Source organism: Amblyraja radiata, chromosome 3 (assembly GCF_010909765.2).
Source record: "Amblyraja radiata isolate CabotCenter1 chromosome 3, sAmbRad1.1.pri, whole genome shotgun sequence".
In the NCBI taxonomy this organism is placed as follows: Eukaryota; Metazoa; Chordata; class Chondrichthyes; order Rajiformes; family Rajidae; genus Amblyraja; species Amblyraja radiata.
This window is the reverse complement of record NC_045958.1, coordinates 107,913,220-107,932,247: the sequence shown is the minus strand read 5'-3', so window position 1 is coordinate 107,932,247 and position 19,028 is coordinate 107,913,220. Positions and strand designations below refer to the sequence as shown.

General features: G+C 42.5%; 1 protein-coding gene across 1 annotated transcript in view; it reads left to right on the top strand.

Moving 5' to 3' along the window:
- Positions 1-1,137: 1,137 nt before the first annotated feature.
- Positions 1,138-19,028, top strand: part of cenpu (centromere protein U) — a 38,938-nt gene continuing 21,047 nt past the window's right edge. Inside the window, exons 1-4 of the mRNA XM_033018539.1 lie at positions 1,138-1,166; positions 1,505-1,556; positions 8,551-8,634; positions 11,271-11,448. Coding sequence (XP_032874430.1) covers positions 8,587-8,634; positions 11,271-11,448 — 226 coding nt within the window. The 5' untranslated portion in view covers positions 1,138-1,166; positions 1,505-1,556; positions 8,551-8,586. The remainder of the gene's footprint in view (positions 1,167-1,504; positions 1,557-8,550; positions 8,635-11,270; positions 11,449-19,028) is intronic.

Below are 19,028 nucleotides of genomic sequence, written 5' to 3'. Positions count from 1 at the left end.
TCGCCCATGGTTCCCAAGTGGGTTTTTACATACAAAATGAAAACGCCTCTGAAGAAAAATTTACAGCCAGATTTATCACTTCTGACAATTTTTAGATACCAAAGGAATCAAGAAAAACACAAATAATGCCTTACTGTTAATGAAATGCAGTGAGCAAACACGATAATTCCCAATATTTTCAATTCCGATATCTGCACGGCCAATGTTTACCAAACACTTTAGCTGCTGTTGTCCCTTCAGTTCTCGCTTCTCTTTACCTTCATTTCGCTTCACATTTGGAATTCTAAAGTTGGGTCATGTCCTTCCACAATTTTTTACAGCGCAAAAATTCAAAATTTTGGCGGTTTTTAACAGGTAGGAAAGTACGCGTTTCTTGCATTAATAACATATACCGGAGGTGACGGATGTCCTCCAGATGGATTTAGCGGCTCCGTGCGTCGAGCCCTATGACCCAGTGACCTTGCGTGCAACCCCCCTATACAAGAGAAACTGCACAATACATTGCAAGATGGGAGGGAAATGGGGGAACAGGGGGAAAACATTTACAATCAAATTAACTAAAATATGTGATGTGATAGATGAGCTGTATCAAACACTGTTCCCTACAACACTGATTACACCAAAGTTGATAGAGCGGAGCAAAGATACTAGAGGAGCTCCGCTGTAGGAACTTTGGGGCACAGCGGGAGGCATACCGGAAGTCGCGTTTTGCATTAACAAATGGCGGCCTTCACGTTACGTACTATACCTCAGTGCGTTGGTTTACGTCAGAGTGGAGCATCTTGCTCCGTAAAAGGATCTTTGATATAAACACCCCGGATGCGCTGCTCCTCTTGGACACAGGGGGCGCCGGCGGCTCCTTTGCCAATGGTTTGTTCCGTCATGGGGGTAGACAGTAAATACCACACATTCATCAGTGGATGAATATCACTTTAAGGATTTCATTTTAGGAAATGGCTTTCAAATTTTATTTCAGATATGCTCATATTTAATATTAGGAGTGCGCATTTGCTTTAATTGTCCCGGTGGCTTCGGATGTGTTTCCCGCACCCCCATGTTTTCTGTGATGGTGAAGTCTGACAGCGGTTTGTTTTGGCGGGAAGGAGGGGGGGGCGAGGAGAGAAACAGCGGGGAAGGGAGAGAGAGAGAGGGAGAGAGAGAAAGAGGGAGGGGGGAGAGAGAGAGAGGAAATAAGAGATAGAGGAGAGACAAAGAGATACAGCTAGACGAGCCAGATACTCCTGTGGAGAGCTCTCCTCTTCCCTCAGAGAGAGCCCCCCGCTACCGGGGCGCTTAGAGAAGAGGGAGCTCTCTCTCCCGCTTCGCTCTGCTCCCCTCTCGCTCCGCTCCCCGTCCCTTTCTCTCTCGCGCCCTCGCTCCCTCGCCCCCCTCTCTCTCTCTCCCTCTCCTGCTCTCTCCCGCTCCTTCGCTCCTTCCCTCGCTGCTCTCTCGCTCTCTAGCTCGCTCCCTCTCCGAGCGAAGAGGAGGGGGGACGAGCAGAGGAAGAGAGAGCGCGGGGCCGCCATCGCCATCCACTCGTTCACTCACTCACTCAGGTGAGCACCGCCGCCGTAATTATGGAGAGGGTCAGAACTGGACCTAGGGTTGAGATTTTTGATTGGAGAAAGGCTAACTGAGGAGATGCGAAAGGATTTAAAAGGAGTAAATTGGGACAGTTTGTTTTATGGGAAAGATGTGGGAGAGAAATGGAGTACATTTAAAGGTGAAATTTTAAGAGTACAGAATCTTTATGTCCCTGTTCGGTTGAAAGGAAATAGTAAAAATTGGAAAGAGCCCTGGTTTTCAAGGGAAATTGGATACTTGGTTCGGAAAAAGAGAGATCTACAATAATTATAGGCAGCATGGAGTAAATGAGGTGCCTGAGGAGTATAAAGAATGTAAAAAGAATCTTAAGAAAGAAATTAGAAAAGCTAAAAGAAGATATGAAGTTGCTTTGGCAAGTAAGGTGAAAGTAAATCCAAAGGGTTTCTACAGCTATATTAATAGCAAAAGGATAACGAGGGATAAAATTGGTCCATTAGAGAGTCAGAGTGGACAGCTATCTGCTGAGCCAAAAGAGATGGGGGAGATATTGAACAATTTCTTTTCTTCGGTATTCACCAGGAGAAGGATATTGAATTATGTGAGGTAAGGGAAACAAGTAGAGTAGCTAGAGTAGAGCAGAGTACTGACACTTTTGAGAAATATAAAAGTGGATAAGTCTCCAGGTCCGGACAGGATATTCCCTAGGACATTGAGGGAAGTTAGTGTAGAAATAGCAGGGGCTATGACAGAAATATTTCAAATGTCATTAGAAACGGGAATAGTACCGGAGGATCGGCGTGCTGCGCATGTTGTTCCATTGTTTAAAAAGGGGTCTAAGAGTAAACCTAACAATTATAGACATGTTAGTTTGACGTCAGTGGTGGGCAAATTAATGGAAAGGATACTTAGAGATAATATATATAAGCATCTGGATAAACGGTCTGATTAGGAACAGACAACATGGATTTGTGCCTGGAAGGTCATGTTTGACTAATCTTGAATTTTTTGAAGAGGTTACTCGGGAAATTGATGAGGGTAAAGCAGTGGATGTTGTATATATGGACTTCAGTAAGGCCTTTGACAAGGTTCCTCATGGAAGGTTGGTTAAGAAGGTTCAATGGTTGGGTATTAATGGTGGAGTAGCAAGATGGATTCAACAGTGGCTGAATGGGAGATGCCAGACAGTAATGGTGGATGGTTTTTGTCAGGTTGGAGGCCAGTGACTAGTGGGGTGCCACAGGGATCTGTGTTGGGTCCACTGTTGTTTGTCATGTACATCAATGATCTGGATGATGGTGTGGTAAATTGGATTAGTAAGTATGCAGATGATACTAAGATATGTGGGGTTGTGGATAATGAAGTAGATTTTCAAAGTCTACAGAGAGATTTATGCCAGTTGGAAGAGTGGGCTGAAAGATGGCAGATGGAGTTTAATGCTGATAAGTGTGAGGTGCTACATCTTGGCAGGACAAATCAAAATAGGACGTACATGGTAAATGGTAGGGAATTGAAGAATGCAGGTGAACAGAGGGATCTGGGAATAACTGTGCACAGTTCCCTGAAAGTAGAATCTCATGTAGATAGGGTGGTAAAGAAAGCTTTTGGTGTGCTGGCCTTTATAAATCAGAGCATTGAGTATAGAAGTTGGGATGTAATGTTAAAATTGTACAAGGCATTGGTGAGGCCAATTCTGGAGTATGGTGTACAATTTTGGTCGCCTAATTATAGGAAGGATGTCAACAAAATAGAGAGAGTACAGAGGAGATTTACTAGAATGTTGCCTGGGTTTCAGCAACTAAGTTACAGAGAAAGGTTGAACAAGTTAGGGCTTTATTCTTTGGAGCGCAGAAGGTTAAGGGGGGACTTGATAGAGGTCTTTAAAATGATGAGAGGGATAGACAGAGTTGACGTGGATAAGCTTTTCCCACTGAGAGTAGGGAAGATTCAAACAAGGGGACATGACTTGAGAATTAAGGGACTGAAGTTTAGGGGTAACATGAGGGGGAACTTCTTTACTCAGAGAGTGGTGGCTGTGTGGAATGAGCTTCCAGTGAAGGTGGTGGAGGCAGGTTCGTTTTTATCATTTAAAAATAAATTGGATAGTTATATGGACGGGAAAGGAATGGAGGGTTATGGTCTGAACGCAGGTATATGAGACTATGGGAGAATACGTGTTCGGCACGGACTAGAAGGGTCGAGATGGCCTGTTTCCGTGCTGTAATTGTTATATGGTTATATGGTTTCGTTTTCACACCCATTCCTTGAACCCTTCTCTCCAGAGATGCTGCCTGTCCCGCTGAGTTACTCTGTCTGTCTGTCTTTATAAACCAGCATCTGCAGTTCCTTCCCACACCTTCAACTACAAGGAAGACCGACACAAAGTGCTGGAGTAACTCAGCGGGACAGGCAGCATCTCTGGAGAGAAGGAACGGGGGATGTTTTCGGACTGAGAGTCAGGGGAGAGGGAACCAGTTGCGGGAGGATATGAATGAATTAATAAGTTTATTGGCCAAGTATTCACATACAAGGAATTTGCCTTGGTGCCCCGCCCACAAGTGACAACATGACACACAGTGACAGACTTAGGAATGACACATAAAACATTAATAATAAAACATTATCGATTAAACATAAAGTATGAAAACTCAGATCGTAGCAGACGATGTTAAGGAGGTTCGTTGTTAGCTGAGGGGAAGGTGTCAAGGAGTCATACAATCAGTAACATTTAATCAGCAGGAACTGCAGATGCTGGTTTACACCGGAGATAAGGCACAAAATGCTGGAGTAACTCAGTGGGACAGGCAGCATCTCTAGAAAAAGGCTGAAGAAGGGTCTCCACCAGAAACATTACCTTTACTACATAGATGCTGCTAGACCCTCTAAGTAGCAATGTTACAAAATTTTGAGATTTTAAAAATCAAGTCTGTAATTTATCCCATCAGATAAAGCATAAAAATAAGTTTAATTTGACACCTAATTCACTTTCATATCTCAAGTATTTAAAAAGTTATGGCCATTTTCATACTCGGAAATGAGCATCTTGTTCCCTATTGATTTTCTATGGACATAACAAAAAAGTTGTGATCGTGAACAGTCAAAAGCCCATAACTTTCTTAAAAATTAAGAGAACTGAATGAAATTTTCAGTTATCATAGATTGAAGCATTCTGAAACAAATATAAAATAATCTTACTTGGATGACCTGAAATTAAAGCATATAATTAGTTAGTTACCTAATTGTAGCTAATTTCAGACTTCAATTACTAGATCTAAACATCTATCCATTTCTTAATAAATTATTAACATTTTTAAATAGCCTAAATGTCCAAATAATATTCACAAATAATTCACAATAAAACATGATTTTTAAATCTCATTTACATTAATTTATAGACCAAATGGAAGGAATTCAGTGTTCAATTGCTGTAAATAAATGCCCATTTAAATCAGCTTTCTAGTGGGATCCTGTGGAACGCGCTGGTTTAGAACGTTCACATTGCGGTAGATTTGTGCCCCAAATGCCCAGAAAAATACTGCGCGATATAATGGGCCCAAATTGAGCTACTCGCAATATTAAATTTTGTATAAAGGGATCTTTAGAAGCCCTTTTTAATGTAAAAATATACAACCTAACTTCTGCTATTTGCTTTATGAGACTCTGCGGTTGCTGGCGGTCGCGGGTTTAGAGATTGATTTTTAAACTACTATAACTATTATACGAGGCCTTTAAACCTAATAATAGCCTTTGCGACGGGGTCTTCCAGCGATTTTTCGTTAATAATTAACTAGGCTGAACATCTTCGATTTGAACAGCCTAGAGAAAATCGCGTTTTAAACCCGCCCCCCTCTAAACGGCGCCAAAATCGCGCACACCCGCAACGGCAGATTTTCAAAGACGCTTCAGGTAGGCTTTGCAACATACCTACTCTAAGTTACTCCAGCACTTTGTGTCTCTTCCTTTTAGATTACTTTAGAGATTCGCTGTATGACTCTGACTATGATTCTGATTATTGTTATGAAAACGTCCCTCTGTAAATAAAAAAATATTGTGCACACCACATAGAGTCATACAGCGTGGAAACAGGCTCTTTGGCCCAATTTGCCCACACCAGCCAATATGTTCAATCTACACCAGTCCCACCTGCTTACATTTGGCCCCTATCCATCTAAACCTGCCCTACCCATGTACCTAAATGATTCTTCAACGTTGTGATAGTACCTGCCTAAAATACCTCCTCCGGCAGCTTGTTCCATATAGGAGGGTTGCACGTAAGGTCACTGGGTCATAGGGTTTGACGCACGGAGCCGCTCAATCCATCTGCAGGACATCCGTAACTTCCGGTATATGTTATTAATGCAAGAAACGCGTACTTTCCTACCTGTTAAAAACCGCCAAAATGTTGAATTTATGCGCTGAAAAAAATTGTGGAAGTCATGGTAAGTGTGAGAGACATGTACCCAACTTCAGAATTCCAAAAGTGAAGCGAAATTAAGGTAAAGAGAAGCGAGAGCTGAAGGGAGAACAGCAGCTAAAGCGCTTTTCTCACAGAGAGTGGTGAGTCTGTGGAATTCTCTGCCTCAGAGGGTGGTGGAGGCAGGTTCTCTGGATGCTTTCAAGAGAGAGCTAGATAGGGTTCTTAAAAATAGCAGAGTCAGGGGATATGGGGAGAAGGCAGGAACTGATTGGGGATGATCAGCCATTGAATGGCGATGCTGGCTCGAAGGGCCAAATGGCCTACTCCTGCATCTATTGTCTATTACAATACAATACAATACAATTTATTGTCATTTGAGCCTCAGTGAGGCGCAAACGAAATTCTGTTTCCACAGCCATACAAACAAAGACAATTCCTAGACATACACACAATTTAGTTCACACAAACATCCATCACAGTGGACCCACTGTGATGGAAGGCAAAGTCTTTTCTCTCCCCTGTTCTCCATGTCTCTCCCGATGTCGAAGCCCCAGGCGGGCGATGATAAGTCCCACGGCCATTTTAATCCGTGCCGGGCGATTTACGACCCCGCTCCCGGTCTAGAAGTCTCGAAGTTGGAACCCCCAGCGGGCGCTGGAATGTCCCACGGCCATGAAGTCATGCCGGGCGATATATGACCCCGCTCCGGGTCGTTCCAACCCCGCGACACGGGCTGGAGAAGTCGCGTTGCGGGAGCTCCGGGAAGCGGTCTCTCTCTCCCCCCGGACCCGTGAGCTCCCGATGTCCCAGTCCACCGGACCTGCGGTTGCGTTGCTGGAGCCTCCGAGCCCCAGGAGTCGAGTCGCAGCAGCGAGTCACCACCGCTCCCCACGCTCCGAGGCCGGCCAGCCCCACGATGGTGAGTAGTCTGCAGCTCCGCAGTCTCCCGAGCCCCTGGGTTCAGGTTGGAGGCCGCTCCATGGTGCTAGGCCCCAACGACAACGGAGACCCGACAGGGAAAAGGTCGGGTCTCCCAGACAGGGAAGAGATTTTAAACGGTTTCCCCCTGCCCCCACCCCCCACATATACACATTTAAAACCAGTGTTAAAAAACACCAAACACTACATTTAACTAGACAAAAAATAAAAAAAGACAGACAGGCTGTAGGGGCCGCTGCAACGGGTGAGTTGCGCCGCCAACATCTTGGTTAATGGTCTCAACTATGACAAGTCAAAATAACCATATCTTTAAACAATTCCATGCACATAATATATCAGTCTGAAGAAGGGTCCCGACCCCGAAAATCTCTGGATAGTGCTAGTGTATGGGGTGATTGCTGGTCGTCACAGACACAGTGTGCCGAAGGGCCTCTTTCCGCGCTGTATCTTTAAACTAAACTAAAAGGAGTTAAGAGAAGAGTGTTTTATTGTCATATGGTCATAAGGTCATAAGTGATAGTAGAAATAGGCCATTTGGCCCATCATGTCTACTCCATCATTCAATCATGACTGATCTCTCTTCCCCTCTTAACCCCATTCTCCTGTCTTTCCCCTATTGACACCTGTACTAATCAAGAATCTATCCATCTCTGTCTTAAAAATATCCACTGACTTGGCCTCCACAGCCTTCTGTGGCAATGAATTCCACAGATTCACCACCCTCTGACTAAAGAAATTCCTCCTCATCTCCTTAAAAGAACGTCCTTTAATTCTGAGGCTATGACCTTGAGTCCTAGACTCCCACTAGTGGAAACATCCTCTCCACATCCACTCCATCCAAGGATGTAATAACAAAAAGTGTTAAACAAGATTGAACAGAGTGCATGGATTTATGAAAGGAAATTCATATTTGATTGATCTGCTGGAATTCTTTGGCGATATAACTCGTGCAATAGAAAATGGGGAACCATGGACAGTGTGAATGAAGGAACTACAGATGCTGGTTTACCAAAGATAGACACAAAATGCTAGAGTATAAAGACATGATTTGAATTCAAGAATAGCTGGTACCCACGTGCACTGCAGTACACCATTAGTCAGCCTGCCAAACTGAGGAAAAAAAAATTCTGTCCAATATTCAATTCTCAAATCACATTGGTATATTTCCGCCAACTCCACATTTGTGAAGCTTGGGGAGCTACTGTGTAGGACCTTGTCAAAAGTCAACAAATACACTGTCCACGGTTGAGTCTGAAGAAGGGTCCCGACCCGAAACGTCACCCATTCATTCTCTCCAGAGATGCTGCCTGTCCTGCTGAGTTACTCCAGCTTTTTTTGTCTATCCTCAAAACTATTCTACTGGTTCTGTGCTCACGGCTGAAGTGATGTGCCAGCCAATTCTCAAATCCATTCAGTATTCTGTGTAAAAATAATTTCCTGATTTGGAGACAGGGTACCATCTTCAAATGCATGGCTGACTTTGGCTGAGAGAGAGAGAGAGAGAGAGAGACAGTTGAGTGAATCGATGTCTGTAATTTGTTAGAAAAGTACTTCAAGTCATTTTAACATGCATGACATTAATTTTGTGATCTGTATCAAGGCTGTAATAGAATGCTTGAATTGTTTTTTCTGTTTACTCTTTCATTTTACAGATTTTTCCTGATGTAAAGCACTTGAGACAAGCAATAATGGCAAAAAGAAAGGTTGCTTCCACTTCTAAAGCATCGAACTTGCAGGTAATGCAAAACATAAGGCTTGAGGTGTGTGAGGTTTCATGTTTTATTTGCTGTATTTGACGTACCATATCATATTGGATCCTTGCCTTGTTATTTTGGTGATAGTTGTCACCAAATGCTAGTTAATCAAATATAAAATAGTTTCCTTAGTGTTCACATGCAAATGCCCAAACATACACACAGCATTATTCATGTTAAAATATTAATTGATTATCATAACATTTCAAATATGAATAATATTATGTATTGACATATTTTTGCTGACACCATGCAGCATTTGTAATTGCTAATAGTTATGGCAATGAAATTCTATTAGTATTGAGTATCAAAAGAAATGGAAAAAGAGTTATTGACATGCAGATAATTTGGGGTAGAGATTTCCTCACAGGCTATGTCTGCTCCCTCAAGTGAAATTACATTTATTTTCAAGAGTTATTCTGGGGATTCTGAACAAGATGTGTCTCTCATTCAACACTTGTAAAATAGATTAAAAGGCAAAAGATTTCCAGATGTTGGATACTGAAATTAAAAAAAAGAGAATGCTGGATATATTGAACAATCAATCAATCAATCAATTTATTCATAACATACACAATAAAGTGCAGTGAAATGAATTTGCCAGCAGCGGTACAATTAAAAAAGAACACACAATACACAATAAAAATTTAACACAAACATCCACTACAGCATTCTTCACTGTGGAAGGAACAAAGTACAGCCAGTCCTCTTCCATTGTTGCCTCGTGGTCGGGGCCATAAACCTCCGCAGGCACCACTGCGGGTGGCCAGATGTACAGGCCCTCTCGTTGGGACGGTAAGTCCTGAATCGGCGCTTCCCTACCGGAGACCGCGGCTTCAGGATGTTGTAGGCTGCAGGCCGGTGGTCGGAGCTTCGCCGGGGATCCCCGGCGAGGGATCCCGCTCCGGATGTTAAGTCTACGCCACCAGTTTGTGCTGATGATACTGAACAGGTCGAGCAGTATCTGTGGAGGGAGAAAAATAGTTTCTCGATAACTCTAGGTCTTCTCTTTTCATTGATGCTATCTGTCTTTTTCAGTATTTCCACTATTTTATTCTTGTGGTAAGATAAGTTATGTGTCTGTCATTGCATTGCTGGTTGTGGAACTTGCTGCCACACATCTTTGAAAACATTACAGGACTACTTCTTTGGCTTTGCAGAAACCATCGTGCAAAGAGCTATATGAAAGTGAGCCTACTTTTCCTTTATCTACCACTCAACTATCAGTTATAGTTAGCCAGTCTTTTTGCCACAGGAATGATAATGAGCTGCGTAACAACAGTTGGTATCAAGAATTTTGACCAGAAGCTTGTCTGTTCATTTCCCTCCACGTGCTGAGTTCCTTCAGCAGTTCGATTTTTGATACCTCTAACTGTATATAAACTTTCCTCCTTTGCACCATCCTTGCTGCCAATTTTCCCACTTTACTTTTTTGCGACATTTCCTTTACATACTCTTCCAGTTTTTATGCCAGTGCTTTTCCAGGCGCTCTCTTTTGTAAGCACTCGTCCATTATAATGGTGATTTATTATTATAAAACTACTCTGTACATCACTGAGCTACAGAATTATATAGCCCGAGTAACAGCGATGCAACAGCCCCAGACAAGCTCAATGCTTTCTATGCTCCCTATACAAAAGGGAGAACAATAATGTGCCCACATGAGCTCCCACATCACCTAAAGACGCTATGATTTCTAAGCTGCAACTTCACAAAAGGAAACTGATGGCAAATAAGTGATCCATTGTCCTTGCTTGAATGCTTTGTTCAGATTTTGCTTGCCAATAACTTCACACTGTAGGATTTGCAAGTATCACAATGCTACTGTGCGTTTTGAAGGGTAAAATAGCTGATTCTAGAAAATACAAAACCAACATGTGGGATTAGTAAAATAAATTATCAAGCCCCTTGTGATGACGATTTGATGTGGTGAAGGCTGTTGGCACGCTGGTTGTCATCGTTAAGTGTACAAGATGGTATGTTATGTTGCAGTTGTACAAGATGTGAGTGAGGCCTGCACTTGGAGTAATGTGTTCAGTTTTAGTCAGCCAGCTAAAGGAAAGATGCCATAAAGCTGGAATGAGTGCAGAAAAGATTTACAAGGATGTTACGGGACTCGAGGGACTGAGTTATAGAGAGAGTTTGGGCAGCTAGGACTTTATTCATAGAAATGTAGAAGTATCAAGTAATGAGTGGCATAGATAGGGTGAATGCAGATCTTTTTCCCAGGATTTGGGAATCATGAACTAGAGGGCATAGGTTTAAAGTGAAAGGGGAAAGTTTTAAAAGGAATAAGTGGGGGAAATCTATCACCCACAGGGTGGTGGGTGTTCGAGACGAGCTACAGACAAAATAGTTGAGGCAGGTACAATAAAAAAAATTTAAATACATTTTTATTGGCAAGCAAAATAGATAGGAATTCAGAAGGATACGAGTCAAATGTAGGCGAATGGGACCAATGTAAAAGGGCATCTTGATCGGCATGACAAGTTGGGCTGAATGAACTGTTTCTGTAGTCTAGGACTATTGACTAATATATTATATGATCATTTATTTTCAGACATTTTTTTGTTGTATACCATTTTAACATTGAAAAAATGAATTTTCTTCTTTTATAGGCTTCTAAAGCTGCAAGATCTAAAAAAGATGAACGAAATCAAACAAAAAAAGGAAAGCCAAAGCCAAACACTAAAGCCAAATTGTCAGATCAAAGGAAGCTACAGTTTTCCCCAGACCTATCCAGCATTTTAAGAAATTCAGAAAGTCAAGAAGATGATGAACAAAATGATTTTTATGGTAAGGTGTTAATGATTGGGGAATACAATATAGTTGCTATGTTCTTCTGTGCAGTGATGTACAAATTGTGCTGTTTCTTTGATTTGCAACTGGCATGATCATCTTGTGTGTCGTAAATATAATACAGACCGCTACACAACATCAACAATGGACTGAGAAAGACTTCATAGATGTTGCGATGTAAATTGACAGATTCTAAACCCAAGTGTTGAGCTTATCAAATAGCAACAACTGCTTGCTGCATCAAAGTAGAGCTGTCAAACAAAATTTGGATTTGACTCGTGTAAAATGATACCAATGTAGGTAACATAAAGCTTGTCCAAAAAATGATGCTTTAAAGGTGAAGACAGAAAGAAAGCTGGAGAGGTTGGAGAAGAGTTTGAAGCCTCCTCAGCTGACGGCAGTCGTCAACAGGGGAGGACATTTTCTTTGATGATAGTCAAGAGGCCAGAAGATGAAGGGGGCAATGCTGTGTCTGGAAGGACTTGAAAACAAGGGTAAGAATTTCAAAGTCAAGATGGACAGTTGTGAATGGGGTAGAGCAGAGCAGCAGGTTTGGGTATCACCATGTGAAAATCAGCGACTAGCAGCATGTTGGGAGAATTGTGTCCAAAGTTATAGATGTCGGATTTCAAGAGCAAATGAGCTGAAGGAGAACAGAATTGGATGTAGAAATAGAAATAGATTGATTTAACAATTGTGTGCATGGAATCAGTAACGAGTATAAAGTTATTCTGGTCTTCAGCCACTTTACACTGGCTTTGGTCTTCTGGGAACCATTATCTCCAAGGACCTTAAGAGGGGGGCTACCATCGACTCCACAGTCAAGAAGGCACAACATAGGATGTACTTCCTACGGCAGCTGAGGAAGCACAATCTGCCACAGGCAATGATGGTCCAATTCTACACGACCATCGTAGAGTCTGTTCTCACCTTCTCCATCATGGTCTGGTTTGGCTCAGCCACCAAGCACAACACCTGGAGGCTGAAGCGAATCGTCCAATCAGCAGAGAAGGTTATTGGCTGCAACCTTCCCTCCATTGATGAACTGTACACTGCAAGGGCCAGGAAGCGAGTGGGCAAGATCATCTCCGACCCCTCTCACCCTGGTAACAAACTCTTTGAATCACTTCCCTCTGGAAGGCGACTCCGGATTGTCAAAGCTGCCACAGCCAGACATAAAAACAGATTTTATCCACGAGTAGTTGCTCTACTCAACCGCCAAAAATCTGTAGCCTCCCTTTGATTTGGTATTTTGTTGGTTCACATGCTTGATCAATGGTGTTTTATCATTAATGTTTTATTATTATTAATGTTTAGTGTTTTCTGAGTCATTCGTACCTGTCACTGTATGTCATGTTGTTACGTGGGCGGAGCACCAAGGCAAATTCCTTGTATGTGAATACTTGGCCAATAAACTTACTTACTTACTTTATTGAATATAATTGAGTTCTTTTGCAAGAGTTGATCATTTTGAACAGTTCGACCATCTCCTGGCAAAACTTGTCCATAGCAGACTTCAACTGGAAATCTATTGCTGTACTGATGAATTTGGAATTGATTTCTTTGAATCAGCTAGATTTAACAAAAATAAACATGGGATTGGAGCCACAACAGACCACAGTCTGTTCGTATTGGTGGAAATGTGTCAGTCTCGATAACAATCAGCACGGGAGCACCTCAAGGCTGCGTGCTCAACCCCCTACTGTACTCCCTCTATACTCATGACTGCGTAGCCGATCACAGTGCGAACTCCATCATCAAGTTCGTTGACGACACCACTGTTGTGGGACGTATCACTGATGGGGATGAGTCAGAGTATAGAAGAGAGATCGAGCGATTGTCCATATGGTGCCAGCACAATAACCTGGCCCTCAACACCAGCAAAACCAAGGAACTGATAGTGGACTTTGGAAGGAGTAGGATGGGGACCCACAGCCCCGTTTATATCAACGGGTCGATGGTTGAAAGGGTCAAGAGCTTCAAATTCTTGGGCGTGCACATCTCTGAAGATCTTTCCTGGTCCGAGAACACTAATGCAATCATCAAGAAAGCTCATCAGCGCCTCTACTTCCTGAGAAGACTACAGAGAGTCGGTTTGTCAAGGAGGACTCTCTCTAACTTCTACAGGTGCACAGCCGAGAGTATGCTGACCGGCTGCATCGTGGCTTGGTACGGCAACTTGAGCGCCCTGGAGAGGAAAAGACTACAAAAAGTAGTAAACACTGCCCAGTCCATCATCGGCCTTGACCTCCCTTCCATCGAGGGGATTTATCGCAGTCGCTGCCTCAAAAAGGCTGGCAGTATCATCAAAGACCCACACCATCCTGGCCACACACTCATCTCCCTGCTACCTTCAGGTAGAAGGTACAGGAGCCTGAAGACTGCAGCAACCAGGTTCAGGAATAGCTACTTCCCCACAGCCATCAGGCTATTAAACCTGGCTCGGACAAAACTTTGATTATTAATAACCTATTATCTGTTATTTGCACTTTATCATTTTATTTATTCATGTGTGTATATATTTATATTACGGTATATGGACACATTGATCTGTTTTGTAGTAAATGCCTACTATGTTTTGTGTGCTGAAGCAAAGCAAGAATTTCATTGTCCTATCAGGGACACATGACAATAAACTCACTTGAACTTGAACAATGAGTAATTCCTAAACCTATTGCCTGCTTGTGCTGGATTTAACACAAGATGTCACCAGAGAGCTGTTTTATAATTGGGGAACAGTTCCTTGAGTGTTTAGTAACTAAAAATCGCTTAACAGCTGCTTTAAAGTGATTTTGAGGTTTTGTTTAGAACTTATCCCACTGTTTAATGTAAAGGTTACAAGTGCTTAACATTCTGTTCCATTGTTTCTAATCAAATTCTGTTCCATTTAACTTTGGCATGTGCAATTTGGGCCAAAGAGCCTATTTCCACGTTGAATGACTGTATGGATTCGTGATTAATGCAGATATGGTCATAGAGTTGTACAAAGTGTGACTTTCTAATTTATACAAATAGCAGCATGTAGATTCAAAACAAAAGATAACAAGACTTGTGGTGGACTAGAAGACTTATGGGCCTGTCCCACTTAAGGGATTTTTCAGGCGCCTGCCGGTGACTGTCAAGTCATAGCAGGTCGCTGAAAAAACGGCGACTGGAACGGCGACTGTCAGAGTGGAACACACGCACATCGCTTCTTTCACCAGCCAGTTATGCAGGCGGGGGGCAGGGCAAGCGGGGGGAGCGCTGTCTGAGTGAAATTAACATGGTGCAAAGCCAATGTGATACCCATGACACACCATGATGGCGCTGTAATTAAGACGATGAAAGCACAGTGTACGGGAAGGGTCACTTAAGTCTTTTAAAAGAGGGGGAGATGGGGTGGGGAGGAGTGGAGACAACTTTTAAGAAGCCAGAGATACACAGCTGGGATGCTCGGCGGACATTGGTACGGCAACTTGAGCGCCCTGGAGAGGAGAACTACTGTTTATGGGGTTTTTTTCAATGAACCAATGAAATTCGTCGGTCAGCACCGGCGACAACCTACGACAACCTACGACCTCCTGGCGACCCGCTACCACTGCACCTACGGCACGAGAATTCTCGCTACTCTCCATGGCTGCTTCATTCTGGTCGCCGCTAATTTTTCAACATGTTGAAAAATTAGCGGCGACCACGACTAGTTCTGAGAATGCGGGAACTCCTCAGGACCATGAAGTCGACTCCCCGGCAATCACCCACGAACATGTGGCGACCGCAGTCTCCTGTAGTCGCCTAAGTGGGACTACAGGAATACTTTTAAGAAATTAATTTTTGATGAATTCCACAGTGTTTCTGCTTGTGAGGAAGAGCAAGTGGAAGCCAGTAATACAAAAACTGCGAGAAATCAAACAGGAATTTTAAGGAAAGCTGGGAGTTGCTGTTTGAGGGGCGATATTTTCACAGAATGTGGTGGGTATATGGAATGAGCTGCCAGAGGAGTAGGTGAAGCAGGTACTATAACAGCATTTTTACAGTCACGTGGACAGGTACTTGGATAGGAAAGGTTTAGAGAGATGTGGGCCGATGGTGGCAAATGGAACTAACTTAGATGGAGCATGTAGTTGGGCATGGACAAGTTGGGCCAAAGGGCCTGTCTCTGCTGTATGACTCATTTGGGTCGCGTAAGTGGCAACAACATAATACTTCCTGATGAGCTCAATGCCTTTAATGCAGACTGAAAGGGAGAACAATGACACATCTACTGGTTACCCACTGACCATTGATCTTGGCTTTAAAGGCTGACATCCGAGCATACTTCAAAGGGTTGAATCTATGCAAAGCGTCACATTCTAAATGGCATACCTGGTCAAGTGCTAAAAATCTGTGCAGATCAACTAGCTAGGGTATTCAAGAACATCATTTACCTCTTGCTTCAGCAGACTGAGGTTCCCACCTGCTTCAAGGAGGCATCTATCGTGCCAGTGCCCAAGAGCATGGTGACTTGCTTCAATTACTATTGGCTGGTACCCTTACCACCGTAATGAAGGGCTACGAGAGATTGGGTATGGCACAAATCAATTTCTGTCAGAAATGACCTTGATCCATTTCAATTTCCCTACATATTACCAGCAGATACTATCTCACTTGCTCTTCGCTCTGCTCTGGACCATCTGGATAGCAGGAACTTGTACGTCAGACTGCTGTTCATTGACTACAACTTTGCGTTCAACACCCTCCATGCTCAAAACCCTTCTTCCTCCAAACATCTCCGCCATGCTTCTCACCAAGTTGTCAGACCTGGGCCTCTGCATCTCCATTTCTCATCATGGGGAGAAGGCAGGAACGGGGAACTGACTGGGGATGATCAGCCATGATCACATTGAATGGCGGTGCTGGCTCGAAGGGCCGAATGGCCTACTCCTGCACCTATTGTCTATCATGAAACCTCAATTAGTGTGGATTGGTAACAACATCTACGCCTCACTGACCATCAACACAACTGCATCCGAAGGCTGCCTGCTTAGCCCACTGCTCTACTCACTTTGTACACATGACTTTTTTTACACCCATGACTGACAAAGCTCTAATGCCCTCTATACATTTGCCTGCGATACCACTGATGTTGGTTGAATCTTAGGTGGTGATAAGTCAGCATACAGAAGCCACTATCTACCTCATTGGTGATCCTATCTTTGATCGGACTTTACTGGTTTTATCTTGCACTAAATGTAACATAGAACATAGAAAACAGAGAAAAATAGGTGCAGGAGTAGGTCATTTGGCCCTTCAAGCCAGCACCGCCATTCAATATGATCATAGCTGATCATCTAAAATCAGTACCCCGTTCCTGCTTTCCCCCCGTATCCCTTGATTCCTTTAGCTCTAAGAGCTAAATCTAACTCTAGAATTATTCCATTATCACATATCTGTACACTGTGAATGGCGCTATTATAATCATGTATTGTCTTTCCGCTGACTGTATGTTATAGCTCTTCACTATACCTCGGTACACGTGACAATAAACTAAACTGAAACTGAAACCCTAGTCGTTCCCTTTTCTCCTACAATTGGCAGAAGATACAGGAGCTTGAACATTCAGTTGAGAATGTTTCTTCCCAATGTTATCTGACTCATGGGCCAATTGTTTATTCACACCACATTCCCAGACATTCTGCGCACATATCACATGGAAAATAATGATTTAGCGCAATGCTTTACACCATCTTTGCAAGGACACTTAGAGATGGCCAATAATTCCTAGTCTTGTCCACATCACATGAATTAAATGCAAATGTAATAACATACAGATGAATGTATAACAATCAATAACACAATAAACTAATAACCATAATACCAGGTGACCATAGTAGTACACGCCAAACTCCATAGTGCAACCAAAGACACAGCCCTTTGCAGATCTCTATAGTTGCTGAGGCTTATGTTGTGTAATGTTCAAGAGTCTGATGGTTGCTATGACACAGAAATCTAATCACAGATATTTAAACAGTGCTGTGCATTCCAAAAGCAATTGCTAATGTTAATATGACCACTGTCTTTGTGCTAATTGCATTGCATTTGCACAAATAGCAGAATGAAAACGCAGCATTTTACAAATCTTAATTTGCTCCAATTCTACTGATAATCAAAATTGACATCATCTGATTCAGTTTACAATAATTACTCTCTGCACCCTAATCCAACATTCAGATCAGTTCATTGTCATATTCACCCAAGTGCAATGACACTCCTTGTTCAAATGAAGTTTGCAGAGTAAATACCATACACAAATGATAAATATTAAAATAAATATGTGCAAAATTAGAATATGCCAAAGAGTATTATAGTACAATAATGGAATAACTAAAGAAGGTAGAGTTAAGAGTGCATACCTTGAGTTTTGGATATTGTGATTGTTATGCGGTGAACCCAAAGACAAATATATAAATAAAGATTTAAGATGAAGGATAGCTGCAATAATTAACAGGGACTAAAGATTGAAATTAGCTACTGGCTATAATCTTGCATATTTACATGTAAATGTTTATTAATATGCACTGTCCCTGTTTAAAAAAAATAAACAAACAATTAATGAAATTACACTTCAGAAATTACTTTCCATTCTATTATAGTGATTGAGTCATACAGCATGGAACCAGCCCTCGGCCTAATTTGCCCATGGTGACTAAGCTGCCCCATCTATACTAGTCCCACCTGCCTGTGTTTAGCCCATATCCCTCTAAACCTGTTCTATCCAAGTACCTGTCCAAATATCTCTCAAATGTTGTTAAAGCCCCTGCCTCAACTACTCCCTCTTGCAGCTAGTTTCATACACCAAAGAGCCTATGTGTGAAAAAGTTGTCCTTCAGGTCTCTCTCACCTTTGCCCCTCTCACCTTAATCCTCGGTCCTCTGGTTCTTGATTCCCATACACTGGTTAAAATAGTCCGTGTATCTACTCTGTCTATTCACCTCATGATACACCTCTGTAAGATTAACCCTCATCCTCCTGTGTCCAAGGAATAAAGTCCTAGCCTGCCCAACCTCTCCCTATAGCTCTGGCTCCGAAGTCCTGGCTATATCCTCCTAAAGGGCCTGTCCCACTTGGCGATTTTTTCGGCGACTGCCGGCGTCATATCAGGATTGCCAAAAGATTTTGAACATTACAAAATCCAGTGGTGACAAAAAAAATGTTGCGACACTTGAAACATCTTGCGTCAAGACGTCGTCACGCTGCATCACGCCGTGACTTTTTCGGTGACCTGATACTTCAGTCAATGAAGCCGGCAGTCACAGAAAAAAATCACCAAGTGTGACAGGCCCTTAAATCTCTTTTCAGTTTAATAACATCTTTCCTATAGCAGGATGACCAAAACTGAACATAATACTCCAAATGTGTCCTCACCATTTGTATCTGTTGAATATATTGATGTTGAATGTGACCTTAGTCTTATGAGTACATATGTTCAGTTATGTTTTCAACTGATCTTCGTCAAGGCTGTATCTGTTTGTGTAACATAATCTCTGCAGATTTGTGGGGAAAATAACCTGCAATTGATTAGAAAATTATTTCTGTTGATCGCATGGGCAAAATACATTGGC